The sequence below is a fragment of the Oncorhynchus keta genome, chromosome 6 (assembly GCF_023373465.1).
Source record: "Oncorhynchus keta strain PuntledgeMale-10-30-2019 chromosome 6, Oket_V2, whole genome shotgun sequence".
NCBI classification, from domain to species: domain Eukaryota; kingdom Metazoa; phylum Chordata; class Actinopteri; order Salmoniformes; family Salmonidae; genus Oncorhynchus; species Oncorhynchus keta.
In genome coordinates this window covers 40,071,096-40,087,276 of record NC_068426.1, presented here as the reverse complement: position 1 = coordinate 40,087,276, position 16,181 = coordinate 40,071,096, and the positions used below count along the sequence as shown (strand labels likewise).

The following is a 16,181-nucleotide window of genomic DNA, read 5'->3' as shown; positions in this document are numbered from 1 at the left end:
TATCGTCCCTTACTATGCGCCATGCTGTACCAACTGAGCTGCCCAGAAGTCCCTTCCTATGTACCTGCCCTGGTATCTGTCCCTTCCTATGTACCTGCCCTGGTATCTGTCCCTTCCTATGTACCTGCCCTGGTATCTGTCCCTTCCTATGTACCAGCCCTGCCCTGGTATCTGTCCCTTCCTATGTACCAGCCCTGGTATCTGTCCCTTCCTATGTACCTGCCATGGTATCTGTCCCTTCCTATGTACCTGCCCTGGTATCTGTCCCTTCCTATGTACCAGCCCTGGTATCTATCAGTAGTCAGGAAACAGAAGAGGCACAGTGGTTGGACGTCCCTGACAGCCCTCTATTCTTATTATTGAAGGCCAGCCACCATGTGAGGCCTTTTATAGACAATTCCCTGGGACTGACTGGGAGCCTTCATTCGGGGAGAGAGACGAGGGGAACGCTCCCTCTTTTCTATTTGCCTCCCTCTCTCCGACTGTTTAAATCAGTTAAAAAGGGTCCACTTCAGAGCCCCTCTGTGGTACAACAGTCCGGTTCTCTGTCAATGCTTGAAGCTCCTCCACACAACAGTTACAGCAACAGTCTGGTTCTCTGGGTTTCGGGATGTCACCAGCAAAGGACTGGCTCGACACGTGCACCAAACGGCTCCTGTGCACATTTAAAAATAGCCCTGCATGCAGGTGTCTGTCACTGCACCTTCCATCTTCCTCTCTGGCTAAACAGTAGCTTCCTCTCCGGGATGCTGGGTTTGTGTGTGTGGTGCGTGTCAGAGGAGGCTGGTGGGAGGAGCTATAGGAGGACAGGCTCGTTGTAATTTCCATATGTTTGATACCGTTCCATTTATTCCATTCCAATAATCCATCCTCCTAAAGCTCCTCCCACCAGCCTCCTCTGGAATGTGTGTGTTTCTGTTTGTGTTTGTGGATGCATGCGAGCTAGTGGAATTCGTCACGGTGCGATTAGTCAGGCCTGCTGGGAGCTCTCTCTCGGTGTAGAGTGTGATTAAGCTGGTCTGGTGTAATGGGTAATTACTCCATCCCTTCTGAAGCTTCTGAAGGCCTTTTCATGTCTCCCTTTTTTTTATTATTCAGCAGCTCGGAGCTTTGATTAAAATCAACAACAGGATACATACGGTTGCCTGGGAGATACAAGGCATCCATAAAACATGAGCCGAAACAGAGGAGAAAAGAGAGAGCCAACCCGCCTCTCCAACTCCATCTTATTTTCTCGTTTTCTCCTTCACTCGCTCCCTCTCTGCCTCTCTCTCTCTCTCTCTCTCTGTCTCTCTCTCTCTCTCTGCCTCTCTCGCTCTGTCTCTCTCTCTCTCTGTCTCTCTCTCTCTCTGCCTCTCTGTCTCTCTGTCTCTCTCTCTCTCTCTCTCTCTCTCTCTCTCTCTCTCTCTCTCTCTGTCTCTCTCTCTCTCTGCCTCTCTCTCTCTCTCTCTGTCTCTCTCCCTCCTTTCCACCATCACACCCCAGAGGCTGGCACATCTGGAGGATGCTTAACTATATAGAGGTGAGAGGGAGGGAACACTAGGGTTAGTGAGACGGCATGTTAGTGACAGAGAGAGAGAGGGGGGAGGAAGGGGGAAGCATGCTCCCAGACATGTGAGTGGAGGAGAGGGTTGAGGTAAAGGATTTGGGGAAGGTGGAGGGGAGGACGATTACAACTGAGCGGAAAGAGAAGAAAGGAGCATATTAAAGATGAAAGGTAGAGAAAGAAGAGGAGGAGGAGGATGTGGAAAGAAAACCAGAGGGAGAGGAGAGAGAGAAAGAGAGAAAATGGAGGTGACAAGTGGCTATGCCTGCAGCCCAGGACCCTGCAGCTGTAGCTACACAATGGTCATCACAAGAGTAGGTGGTGAAATGTTGTGAGGATGCTACTATAGTAGAGAGTTTGAAGTCTGCGTGAGTATAGAGGTCTTCCGACCCTCTTACTAGTACTAGCTGGGCCAATATAGAGTTCTATGCACCACTTCATACACACTGTATACGAAACAAACAGCTCACATACTCCTCTTCTGTGTTCTACAATATGATATCTGCTTGTGTGTGTGTGTGTGTGTGTGTGTGTGTGTGTGTGTGTGTGTGTGTGTGTGTGTGTGTGTGTGTGTGTGTGTGTGTGTGTGTGTGTGTGTGTGTGTGTGTGTGTGTGTGTGTGTGTGTGTGTGTGTGTGTGTGTGTGTGTCAATGACTTTGTCTATCAACTCTATCAATCCTTCTCTGTGTTTCTCTATCAGACAGCTATCAATTTTCCTGTCCTTTTTAAAAATCATCCTTCCCTGTTTTCTCTATCAAATCAATCCTTTGGGCAAAATCAATCCTTCAGTCGTTTCTCTATCAACTCTATCAATCCTTCCCTGTCATTTCTCTATCAACTATCAATCCTTAAAATGCATCAACTCTATCAATCCTTCCCTGTCATTTCTCTATCAACTCTATCAATCCTTCTCTGTCGTTTCTCTATCAACTCTATCAATCCTTCCCTGTCATTTCTCTATCAACTCTATCAATCCTTCCTTGTCGTTTCTCTATCAACTCTATCAATCCTTCCCTGTCATTTCTCTATCAACTCTATCAATCCTTCCTTGTCGTTTCTCTATCAACTCTATCAATCCTTCCCTGTCATTTCTCTATCAACTCTATCAATCCTTCCTTGTCGTTTCTCTATCAACTCTATCAATCCTTCCCTGTCATTTCTCTATCAACTCTATCAATCCTTCCTTGTCGTTTCTCTATCAACTCTATCAATCCTTCCCTGTCGTTTCTCTATCAACTCTATCAATCCTTCCCTGTCATTTCTCTATCAACTCTATCAGTCCTTCCTTTTCGTTTCTCTATCAACTCTATCAATCCTTCCCTGTCGTTTCTCTATCAACTCTATCAATCCTTCCCTGTCCTTTCTCTATCAACTCTATCAATCCTTCCCTGTCGTTTCTCTATCAACTCTATCAATCCTTCTCTGTCGTTTCTCTATCAACTCTATCAATCCTTCCCTGTCCTTTCTCTATCAACTCTATCAATCCTTCCCTATCAACTCTATCAATCCTTCCCTGTCCTTTCTCTATCAACTCTATCAATCCTTCCCTGTCCTTTCTCTATCAACTCTATCAATCCTTCTCTGTCGTTTCTCTATCAACTCTATCAATCCTTCCCTGTCCTTTCTCTATCAACTCTATCAATCCTTCCCTGTCGTTTCTCTATCAACTCTATCAATCCTTCCCTGTCATTTCTCTATCAACTCTATCAATCCTTCCCTGTCGTTTCTCTATCAACTCTATCAATCCTTCCCTGTCCTTTCTCTATCAACTCTATCAATCCTTCCCTGTCGTTTCTCTATCAACTCTATCAATCCTTCCCTGTCCTTTCTCTTTGCCTCTTAATGCAGTGAAACGACATACTCCGATATCATTTAGAGGACAAACAACTAATGCCGCAAGACAAGCAGCAGTCCACTGGCAGGATTCTCAGTAGTCCTTGGATACCTGTAGATCAAATCCCCAGCCTTTGGCTCCCCTCATCTATAAACAATGGGCTGGCCAGCAATATCTATAAATGTTGGTTAATCGAATCCTCTCGCTGTTTCACTAATAGCTTTTTCTCTTCCAGCTGCTTAGCTCAACTCCCTGAGCTTAAATCCACCTGATAGGTGTGAGTAGTTAGGCTCTCTAATTGCAGGCTCTTGTAGGGGTGCTTTATAGGGCATTGGGGCCCAGCACTTGATCAGAGGACCGATTCAAATGTCACCTCGTCAGAGAGTAGGTGCCACTTCAGCCTCCTCAACCCCTGAGTTTGGCGCTGAATTCCCTCCCGCCCCCGACGCAGCTCATCAAACACATGCACAGAAGCATTTACACACACACACACACACACACACACACACACACACACACACACACACACACACACACACACACACACACACACACACACACACACACACACACACACACACACACACACACACACACACACACACAGAACCAGGCCTAACTGCTGTGTGTCGGTATCACCCAATCAGCGTAATAACAGCAATCACTTTTAATGACCTTTACTAAACAGGGATGGAGGGAGACAGAGAGAGAGAACACAGGAGCTCGATAGCTCCTTTCACAGTTGAGTAAGCTAATCTTAAGATAGTTCAGCCTCCGAAGAACAGACAGACAAGCGGGGTGGAGGAATAAATAACAGAGGGAAAGCAGCATTATGTGAGAGGATGGGGAACAGACCAAATAAACGGGGTGAGGCTATCTGTCACGCTGCATCACCAGAGACAATGCACTGGCCGTAGAGATAGAACGACCCATTGTATTTCAACCCGCCTGCCTTTTCTTTGAAAGGAGCCCCGTCGCTCCATCTGTCAGAGTGCTCTCGTTGTCCAATTAGCTTCGACCGATCAATCGTATCGCTCTCCTTAAGGACACACAGATCAAGGATTTGTTCGTTGCCATATTGCCAACGACGATCCAAAAACGGCTGCAGGGTGAGCGAACTGTTGCTCGAGCTGTTCGAAGGGTTCAGTAGTCTGTGTGATCCGTAATGCAATCAGGTCAGATAGGGGACTCGAGATAGATAAAACCTGTTTAGGCATATGGACGTTGAGGGCTTCCACCATTTTAAAGTAGTCAACTTGGTGGGGCATTCTATGGGTTAAGGGATGATTCCATGATTCCATCAGGGTCATCAGGAGGGACCAGCCAATGAATTATACTTGTGAGTAAACACTAGGCAGTGTGCACTCTTTCGGTTTGTATATCAACTCATAGTAGTAGTAGAAGAAGAACATGGACTACTTCAAAATGGAGATGGCCCCAATGGCGCCGCCCGTGCCCTCACAGACTATCTATCTCTGTGGTGTTCACACACCCACACGGCTGTCTCCGCATCTTCACTGAGTCAGTCTGACACTCTGTCTGCACCGTCCAATCAACACCTAGAGTGGCCAGACACCTCGTAGTGCGGGGCATTTGGATTGGCTGTTGGATGCGATTAACTGTCCGACCCCATCCACCCCTATACGATAAGCACTGTGTGCTGTAAAGACACGAAGCATTGCTCTTCACCAGACTGTATATACTAACAAGAGTGTGTAAAAATACCGGTAAATGAGTGATGACTCAGACACCGGACACACACCGGCTGTCCGGACGCAGTGGCTGAGATGTGCGTGACCTCCAGTCGTTTGCTGTGTCCCCTGGCGGAGCTCTTCAGTGAGCCCCCCCCCCCCTCCGCAGTTTGACCCTGTGTTTCCTGACGCTAACGCCAGGAACGGATGAGCGAGACAGAGAGGCCTCGCCACTGTGGATGAGAACAGCTGGCCTCATCCATCACACAGACACCGGCCTACGGGAGCACGGAGGAGCCACGGAGCTCAGCCATATGTCCCACTAACACAGGACGCACACTTTCACTGCTTCTGGTTCAGGCTCAGCCTCGGAGATGAGTGGGCTTAAAGAAGAGGACAGGAAAGAGAAAGCATTCGCAATGAATCCATAGGTGGGCAACAGAGAGGAAAGGGGAAGGCCAAATGTCAAGAATCGTAGGTACTATCGGGGGAGGAGGGGAGAGAGGGGGAGGAGGGGAGAGAGGGGGAGGAGGGGAGAGAGGGAGGAGGGGGAGGGAGGAGGGGAGAGAGGGGGAGGGGGGAGAGGGAGGAGGGAGAGGAGGGGAGGAGGGGAGAGAGGGAGGAGGGGAGAGAGGGAGGAGGGGAGAGAGGGAGGAGGGGGAGAGAGGGGGAGGGGGGGAGAGGGAGGAGGGGGAGAGGGAGGAGGGGGGAGGAGGGGAGAGAGGGGGAGGAGGGGAGAGAGGGAGGAGGGGAGAGGGAGGAGGGGAGAGAGGGGGAGGAGGGGAGAGAGGGAGGAGGGGAGAGAGGGGGTGGGGAGAGAGGGAGGAGGGGAGAGAGGGGGAGGAGGGGAGAGAGGGAGATAAAGAGGAAACACGCTATATGTCGGGATCCAGCAGGGACAGAAGGTACTGTGAATGAGGCTCTTTGATGGAGCACAGAGGGAGAGAATATGAGAAGGCATAGAGTAAAGCACAGTGGGGTAGAGCAGGAGAACAGGCACTGCAAAAAGACAGACCACTCTGATAGGAGGAGCAGTTTGCAGAGCTGCAGAGCCCTGCCTGTCCTTTAGACAATGGGGAGGAGAGCAGGACGGGGTGCAACAAATAGAAGGACTCTGTACTGTTCAGTCTGTACCAGCTGTACTGTTGTTTGTGTGTGTGTGTGTGTGTGTGTGTGTGTGTGTGTGTGTGTGTGTGTGTGTGTGTGTGTGTGTGTGTGTGTGTGTGTGTGTGTGTGTGTGTTTGTGTTTGTGTTTGTGTGCATGTGTGTGTGTGTGTGTGTGTGTGTCTAGAGATGTCGGATCTTAACTTGATCATTCTTTTGTCGCAGAGAACTTTCCCCTAAAGTCCCTGAAAATGAGCAGTTATCTTTCTCTCCATGCGGGGGCAGTAGAGTCATTGGGATCAGGGCTTGCTATCAAAATAAATGTATCTTGCTTCCTCAAACACTACAGGCCAAGCTCCTATTACTGCAACATTCAAATGTACAAAAATGTGCCTGAAACGCAGCCATACAGATCAGCCAACATTGTTTTATATAGCTGAATAAGATAGATATTCGTCTCCACTAGGCTATGACATACAAGTGCCAAGTGTATGCTAAGGTCAAGATTCAGTTCAATTGTGTCCTGGGGTGGTCTAGAGGTTCGGGACACAGCCTTCAGAACACATAAAGGCCTACAGTGTTCGTGTTGGTTTGAAGCCAGCCCATGCCCTTGTGGCACAAATAATTAAATGGACCATTTTAAATATGGACAGTTCGGGGATATTTTACCCCTGATCTTGATAAGAAATTACCATACCAGACACTATTAGACAACATAAATAAGAAACAAATAAAAATAGACGACACCAACATTAGTTTCCATTCATACAAAGTGTCAAGGTAGATGGTAAACGAGGAAATGCTTGCTTTGTATTATTGTATGGAATGTTGGTCAAACATATAAAACACCTTTAGTCCAAAAAGTTATTCCGATTGCAATACAAACCAGAGGGCGAACATACACTACATGACCAAAAAGTACGTGGACACCTGCTCGACCATCTCATTCCAAAATCATGGGCATTAATACGGAGTCGGCCCCATCTCTGCTGCTACAACAGCCTCCACTCTTCTGGGCTTTCCGTTTGGAACGTGGCTGCATGGACTTCCTTACATTCAGCAAAGAGCGCTGCGTAAGAGCATTAGTGAGGTCGGGCACAGATGTTGGGCGATTAGGCCTGCCTCGCAGTCGGTGTTCCAATTCATTCCAAAGGTGTTCAATTGGGGTTGAGGTCAGGGATCTGTGCAGGCCATTCAAGTTCTTCCACACCGATCTCGACAAACCATTTCTGTATGTGCCTCGCTTTGTGCACGGGGGCATTGTCATGCTGAAACAGGAAAGGGCCTTCCCGAAACTGTTGCCACAACGTTGGAAGTATAGAATCATCGAGAATGTCTTTGTATGCTGTTGCATTAAGATTTCCCTTCACTGGAACTAAGGGGCCTGACCCAAACCATGAAAAACAGCCCCAGACCATTATTCCTCCTACACCAAATTTTACAGTTGGCACTATGCATTCGAGTAGGTAGCGTTCTCCTGGCATCCATCAAACCCAGATGCATCTGTCGGACTGCCAGATGGTGAAGCGTGATTCATCACTCCAGAGTATGTGTTTCCACTGCTCCAGAGTCCAATGGCGGCTTCACACCACTCCAGCCGGCGCTTGGCATTGCACATGGTGATCTTAGGCTTGTGTGCAGCTGCTCAGCCATGGAAACCCATTTCATGAAGCTCCTGACAAACAGTTATTGTGCTGACGTTCCTTCCAGAGGCAGTTTGGAATTCGGGAGTGAGTGTTGCAACCGAGGACAGACGATGTTCGTGTTTCAGCACTCGGCAGTCCAGTTCCGTGAGCTTGTGTGGCCTACCACTTCACGGCTGAGCCGTTGTTGCTCCTAGACGTTTCCACTTCACAGTAACAGCACTTACAGGGACAGGGACAGCTCTAGCAGGGCAGAAATTTGACGAACTGACTTGTTGGAAAGGTGGCATTCTATGACCGTGCCACGTTGAAAGTCACTGAGCTCTTCATTATGGCCATTCTACTTTCAATGTTTGTCTATGGAGATCGCATGGCTGTGTGGTCGATCAGCAACGGGTGTGGCTGAAATAGCCGAATCCACTAATTTGAAGGGGTGTCCACATACTTTTGTGTATAAATAGAAATATTTAGAGTGTATCTTGAAACATTTTGGTTGCAAGCAGGACTAACATTAATGTAACACTGACATCGTATTTTAGGGCGCAGTAATGAGGTGACCAATAATGATTGAGATCAGCTGTGTGGGTGAATTTAGTGCTATTGATTGTTTAATGAGACATCAACTGGCGATAATCTAGTGCCATTGATGGTTGCACAAGGCCCCTTGCTATTTGATTATATTCCAGTACATTCTTTATGCTACCAGTTAGCCTATTCATTGTCAAATAATGAAAGGTGAAAACTGATAATAGACTACTGTTTGTTTTTCCCAGGCTGAGTTGATGCGCTGATTTGGGCCATCAGTTGATTGATCGATGTGGGCCTACTGTACATACACACGTTCCTCCAGACTAGTATATCTTCAAGCTTTTGTTGAGCTGAGGCACATTTCCTCGATGCGTAAATTATCAGACTATTTATTTAACACGCAATTCATGGGCCTAATTAATGTAGGCTCGGGCTGGTCACGAAATCGACCAAACACTCATGCGGCTCGGAGCTGGAGTGCGCTGTATAGATAGATCATTGTGCTACTACAACGGTTCACAATGTTCTAGCAACCACTAAGAATACTGATTATTCTCCCCCAAAACCACTCGGAATCAAATCAAAATCAAATGTATTTATATAGCCCTTCGTACATCAGCTGATATCTCAAAGTGCCGTACAGAAACCCAGCCTAAAACCCCAAACAGCAAACAATGCAGGTGTAGAAGCACGTGCCTAGACTGTTAACCTTTGACTTGTTTTCTGTTTTAACCCTGTAACGACGTGGAATTAATGTGCCAAAAATAGACATTCATCCACGAATCAAAGAGCAGGAATCAAATCCTTGCCAATTTCGGCATATGTGTGTTGGGGTCCGTGCCTTTAACCGCAAGACCACACAGGTAACCAAAACAGTTTATTCTGCATTACTGCTTGCCTTCAACATATAATAAAACTATTTATCTAATGTGGGTACGGTACTGCATCGTATACAAAAACCGCTTCCAGCTGCCCCCTGGTGGCGATTCTAAATCTTTCTTCAGATATTTAAATCCTCTTGCTGCAGGATTATATTCCCCCTACGATGAGTGTGTACATGTTACATGTTACATAGATTAGGTTAGTACTGTACATGTTACATGTTACATAGATTAGGTTAGTACTGTACATGTTACATGTTACATAGATTAGGTTAGTACTGTACATGTTACATGTTACATAGATTAGGTTAGTACTGTACATGTTACATGTTACATAGATTAGGTTAGTACTGTACATGTTACATGTTACATAGATTAGGTTAGTACTGTACATGTTACATAGATTAGGTTAGTACTGTACATGTTACATCGATTAGGTTAGTACTGTATATGTTACATGTTACATAGATTAGGGTAGTACTGTACATGTTACATAGATTAGGGTAGTACTGTACATGTTACATAGATTAGGTTAGTACTGTACATGTTACATAGATTAGGTTAGTACTGTACATGTTACATAGATTAGGTTAGTACTGTACATATTACATAGATTAGGTTAGTACTGTACATGTTACATGTTACATAGATTAGGTTAGTACTGTACATGTTACATGTTACATAGATTAGGGTAGTACTGTACATGTTACATAGATTAGGGTAGTACTGTACATGTTACATAGATTAGGTTAGTACTGTACATGTTACATAGATTAGGTTAGTACTGTACATGTTACATAGATTAGGTTAGTACTGTACATATTACATAGATTAGGTTAGTACTGTACATGTTACATGTTACATAGATTAGGTTAGTACTGTACATGTTACATGTTACATAGATTAGGTTAGTACTGTACATGTCACATAGATTAGGTTAGTACTGTACATGTTACATAGATTAGGTTAGTACATAGATTAGGTTACATAGATTGAGGAGTGTACTGAGAGGAGTGTAATGAGGAGTGTACTGAGGAGTGTACTGAGGAGTGTACTGAGCAGTGTACTGAGAGGAATGTAATGAGGAGTGTACTGAGGAGTGTACTGAGGAGTGTACAGAGGAGTGTACTGAGGAGTGTCCTGAGGAGTGTACTGAGGTGTGTCCTGAGGAGTGTACTGGGGAGTGTACTGAGTAGTGTACTGAGGAGCGTAATGAGGAGTGTACAGAGGAGTGTACTTAGGAGTGCACTGAGGAGTGTACAGAGGAGTGTACTTAGGAGTGTACTCAGGAGTGTACTGAGGAGTGTACTGAGGAGTGTAATGAGGAGTGTACTGAGGAGTGTACTGAGGAGTGTAATGAGGAGTGTACTTAGGAGTGTACTTAGGAGTGTACCGAGGAGTGTAATGAGGAGTGTACTGAGGAGTGTACTGAGGAGTGTACTGAGCAGTGTACTGAGGAGTGTACTGAGGAGTGTACTGAGGAGTGTACTGAGGAGTGTACTGAGGAGTGTACTGAGGAGTGTACAGAGGAGTGTACTGAGGAGTGTCCTGAGGAGTGTACTGAGGAGTGTACTGAGGAGTGTACCGAGGAGTGTACTGAGCCTGGATCCTACTCTAGTGTATACTACTGTATGTTCAATCATATCATTCAAACTCCAGTCAACTGAAAGGCATGAGAGATAATGTCCACGAGTCAGGCAGGAGATTGGTGTGTGTGTGTGTGTGTGTGTGTGTGTGTGTGTGTGTGTGTGTGTGTGTGTGTGTGTGTGTGTGTGTGTGTGTGTGTGTGTGTGTGTGTGTGTGTGTGTGTGTGTGTGTGAAGAAAGAGATGAGAGAAATGTTCAGAGAAAGATGTCCCCTTTCTCTCGTCATAGCCCTGTGTGTGTTCAGAGAAAGATGTCCCCTTTCTCTCCTCATAGCCCTGCGTGTGTTCAGAGAAAGATGTCCCCTTTCTCTCGTCATTGCCCTGTGTGTGTTCAGAGAAAGATGTCCCCTTTCTCTCGTCTAGCCCTGTGTGTGTGTTCCGTCATAGCCCTGCGTGTGTTCAGAGAAAGATGTCCCCTTTCTCTCGTCATAGCCCTGTGTGTGTTCAGAGAAAGATGTCCCCTTTCTCCGTCATAGCCCGTGTGTTCAGAGAAAGATGTCCCCTTTCTCTCTCATTGCCCTGCGTGTGTTCAGAGAAAGATGTCCCCTTTCTCTCGTCATTGCCCTGCGTGTGTTCAGAGAAAGATGTCCCCTTTCTCTCGTCATAGCCCTGCGTGTGTTCAGAGAAAGATGTCCCCTTTCTCTCGTCATAGCCCTGTGTGTGTTCAGAGAAAGATGTCCCCTTTCTCTCGTCATAGCCCTGCGTGTGTTCAGAGAAAGATGTCCCCTTTCTCTCGTCATAGCCCTGTGTGTGTTCAGAGAAAGATGTCCCCTTTCTCTCCTCATAGCCCTGCGTGTGTTCAGAGAAAGATGTCCCCTTTCTCACCTCATAGCCCTGCGTGTGTTCAGAGAAAGATGTCCCCTTTCTCTCATCATAGCCCTGTGTGTGTTCAGAGAAAGATGTCCCCTTTCTCTCGTCATAGCCCTGTGTGTGTTCAGAGAAAGATGTCCCCTTTCTCTCGTCATAGCCCTGTGTGTGTTCAGAGAAAGATGTCCCCTTTCTCTCGTCATAGCCCTGTGTGTGTTCAGAGAAAGATGTCCCCTTTCTCTCGTCATAGCCCTGCGTGTGTTCAGAGAAAGTAGCGCAGTACAGAGTGGAAAACACACACACAGCACTGCATACAGAGAGGGTTTACACACACACACACACACACACACACACACACACACACACACACACACACACACACACACACACACACACACACACACACACACACACACACACACACACACACACACACACACACATAGAATGACATTAGCATGCCAATATAATCCAACATCTATCTATGACACTAACCCAGCATCTGGATTCAAGGTCATGCAGTGACCTCCATTAAACAAAGGTTGTGTGACCAATCAGATATGTTTATCTCTGTGAATTTCTCTCCTATTCCACCTGCTGCAAGGTCCATTTAATCCCACCAAGGTGCAGCTGCAGCCATGATGGGATGAGGGAGCCATCACACTGATTTCATTAGTGGCTAAATTGAGTCGAGGCCGATCCATTTTTTGGGGAATCCATAATCAGACGACGTGCTTTGATAAAACTGCGGGTTATTCCGCTCAATATACCCAAACAGTAAACACAGAATACCTGCGCATTGCCAACTTTAGAATAAACGTAAATGCGGTGCTGTTAGACATGATTGCCTTGGTGACACGGTTTCAGAAAACTCCCAGATGAATGATCTGTGTTTAAACTTTCACAGGGCACGCGAAGTAACGTTTAGCTCACGTGGGTCGTTTAGACTGGTTAGCCTTAGCCTATAGCCTCAGAGACCTGCCAAATATAGGATTGTTTATGCTTTCTTTGCTTAATAAATGAACGGTGGCGTTTATAGGCATTCTGTTTCCATTTTCCGACTGGTGCAATAACTCACCGTGACGCCCGATGACCGAAGGCGCGCGAGTCAATTGCGGCTGATTGATGAATTGATAGCTCGATCATTTTCCCGCAGGGTGCAACGCCAGTGCATCCAATACCGGTAGTCGCTGCTATTAAGGTCAAATGCAGACCATTACAAATCCAATTGTTTCTAAAGATAACGGTTAATGGTACGTGTTCCTCTTATCTGATCCATTGGTTTAAAACAAGTCATCATCCGTGCGGTGGGACCCATAGGCTACAGTCTCCTAAATGTGGTAAGACGATGTTGCCATCCTTTTACATATCATCTTTGATTTTAGGCCGCCTTCAAGAGCTATATGTGCTAATGTGTTAAACTGTTGTCTGCAAATGAGATCCAGACAGAGTGAACTGAAGTTGAAATGGACTAAGCTCAAACGAATCTAAATTGCACTGCACCATAGAGATGTCCAGTATACGTGAACATATTCCCTGTCATGATACACACTTTCTGCATGCGCCCTGAGACATGCATGCGCCAATGGTGTCCTGCACGGGACGACATAACGTAAAATAATTGCGGGGGGACCCACCATGAATAGATCTAGGCGTTAATAAACGCGCAATTACGCAGTTTCGTTGGTTAGCCTAAATACACCTGTTCTTGTTGCATAAAGAGGTGACCTTAATGTCACTGTTAGGTCCTATCTCACGCTATGTTCAGTAATTTTGTAGCACAGCAGATATCTGCTACAATGTGACGGTAATGCCGAAAGGCTAGTCTGTCGGTGGGTGTTTGGTCGGTCGGGACAGAGGGCACTCACCTAACTTTTGCTGCCACGGAAGATGTCGCATCGTTTCTTATATTCTTCCTTTTGGACACGGCAGTTCCCATGCTGACATGGAAACGACGCAAGCAGGAAAACAGCTCATTCCAGAAAACCTAGGATGGAGAAATGCGGCGAGAAGGTCGAAGGGAATCCAGGAAAGACTGGCAACTGGCGAGAGTTCCACTTCGGCAGGAATCGTGGTATTTTCACGTCTGCAGAGCTCTCTCTGAAAGAAACCAGCTAGTAATGCAACGGATAGATACGGGTGCCCTTTCTCGCTGCTGTGTCTTCAGAGTGTGTGTGAGGTAACGTGTACTGAACGAAAACACTGTGACGCTCTCTCTCTCTCTCCCTCTCTCTCTCCCTCTCCTCTCTCTCTCTCTCTCTCTCTCTCTCTCTCTCTCTCTCTCTCTCTCTCTCTCTCTCTCTCTATGTCTGTGTCTCTCTCTCTCTCTCATGCTCTCTTCATTGATCAGAGAAAATGGGATGTGAGGGGGTTGGACTCCTGCTTGTCATCATTAGGTGTGTGTACGTGTGGGGTGGGGGGGCAGTGGACAGGAAACTGAGTAGAGCCATATAAGGAGCTGTCATCCCCCTACACCAAAGTTAATTCCTGCAGTATAAGTTTGTACACACAAATACAGGTATGTGCAAGTGCATTGTCCCACGTTTTACTTACAATTTCACTGAAATGTAGAAATGTACTAAGGTGCCTAAAGTCAAGATATAAGGTATAAGCCCGAGTCCTTTTGGTGCTTAGTTGAGTCACTTTCTAGATAGCACAAAGTGAGGTATTGAGACACACACAAATCGTTAACCCACAGGGCAGGTTACACTGGGGATGTGTGGTTGTATACACACACTCCACTGGAAGACACAGCAAACAAGTAACGGGCCATCAGCCTTCGAATACTAATCAATCTATCCCCAAAACAACCTGCTAGTGAAACAAATGAAGGCACTGGACGTCCTTGGGAGTTTGTTATAGAATCTGTTTCAGTCATTGTTACACACGCACGCACACACGCACGCAGGGTGGCACACACACACAGGGTGGTTCCACAGACACGCAGGGTGGCTCCTAAAGTGGAGAGAGGGGCAGACTGGGGAGGAAATAAAGTGGAGAGGAGGGGTAGACTAAAGTGGAGAGGAGGGGGAGGAAATAGGAGAGATGAATGAAGAGGGGAAACAGGGTGGTTCCAGACAGACTGGGGAGGAAATAGGAAGATGAATGAAGAGGGGAAACAGGGTGGTTCCACAGACTGACTGGGGAGGAAATAGGAGAGATGAATGAAGAGGGGAAACAGGGTGGTTCCCACAGACTAAAGTGGAGAGGAGGGTGGGGTAGACTGGGGAGGAAATAGGAGAGATGAATGAAGAGGGGAAACAGGGTGGTTCCACAGACTGGGGAGGAAATAGGAGAGATGAATAAAGTGGAGAGGAGGGGGTAGACTGGGGAGGAAATAGGAGAGATGAATGAAGAGGGGAAACAGGGTGGTTCCACAGACTGGGGAGGAAATAGGAGAGATGAATAAAGTGGAGAGGAGGAGGGGTAGACTGGGGAGGAAATAGGAGAGATGAATGAAGAGGGGAAACAGGGTGGTTCCACAGACTAAAGTGGAGAGGAGGGGTAGACTGGGGAGGAAATAGGAGAGATGAATGAAGAGGGGAAACAGGGTGGTTCCACAGACTAAAGTGGAGAGGAGGGGTAGACTGGGGAGGAAATAGGAGAGATGAATGAAGAGGGGAAACAGGGTGGTTCCACAGACTAAAGTGGAGAGGAGGGGCAGACTGGGGAGGAAATAGGAGAGATGAATGAAGAGGGGAAACAGGGTGGTTCCACAGACTAAAGTGGAGAGGAGGGGTAGACGGGGGAGGAAATAGGAGAGATAAATGAAGAGGGGAAACAGGGTGGTTCCCTGTACAGACTAAAGATAGGGGTGTGTGTGTGTGTGTGTACACTACTGTTCAAAAGTTTGGGGTCACTTAGAAATGTTCTTGTTTTTGTAAGAAAATCACATTTTTGCCCAAATGTTTTGTTCACCAGCATCCAGATGTCAGCTCTTCACTGTTGATGTTGAGACTGGTGTTTGCAGGCACTATTTAATGAACCTGCCAGTTGGGAACTTGTGAGGCGTCTGTTTCTCAAACTAGACACGAATGTACTTGTCCTCTTGCTCTTGCTCAGTTGTGCACCGGGGCCTCCCACTCCTCTTTCTATTCAGGTTAGTGCCCGTTTGCTCTGTTTTAGGAAGGGAGTAAGTACACAGCGTTGTACGAGATCTTCAGTTCCTTGGCAATTTCTCACATGGAATAGCCTTAATTTCTCAGAACAAAATAGGCTGACGAGTTTCAGAAGGAAAGTTATTTGTTTGTGGCCATTTTGAGCCTGTAATCGAACCCACAAATGCTGATGCTCCAGATACTCAACTAGACTAAAGAAGGCCAGTTTGATTGCTTCTTTAATCAGGACAACAGTTTTCAGCTGTGCTAACATAATTGCAAAAGGGTTTTCTAATGATCAATTAGCCTTTTAAAATTATAAACTTGGATTAGCTAACATAACATGCCATTGGAACACAGGAGTGATGGTTGCTGATAATGGGCTTCTGTACGCCTATGTAGATA

General features: G+C 46.5%; 1 protein-coding gene across 1 annotated transcript in view; it reads right to left on the bottom strand.

Moving 5' to 3' along the window:
* Positions 1-13,943, bottom strand: part of LOC118378628 (NMDA receptor synaptonuclear signaling and neuronal migration factor-like) — a 54,479-nt gene extending 40,536 nt beyond the window's left edge. The window contains exon 1 of the mRNA XM_052521508.1: positions 13,548-13,943. Coding sequence (XP_052377468.1) covers positions 13,548-13,618 — 71 coding nt within the window. The 5' untranslated portion in view covers positions 13,619-13,943. The remainder of the gene's footprint in view (positions 1-13,547) is intronic.
* Positions 13,944-16,181: the final 2,238 nt, after the last annotated feature.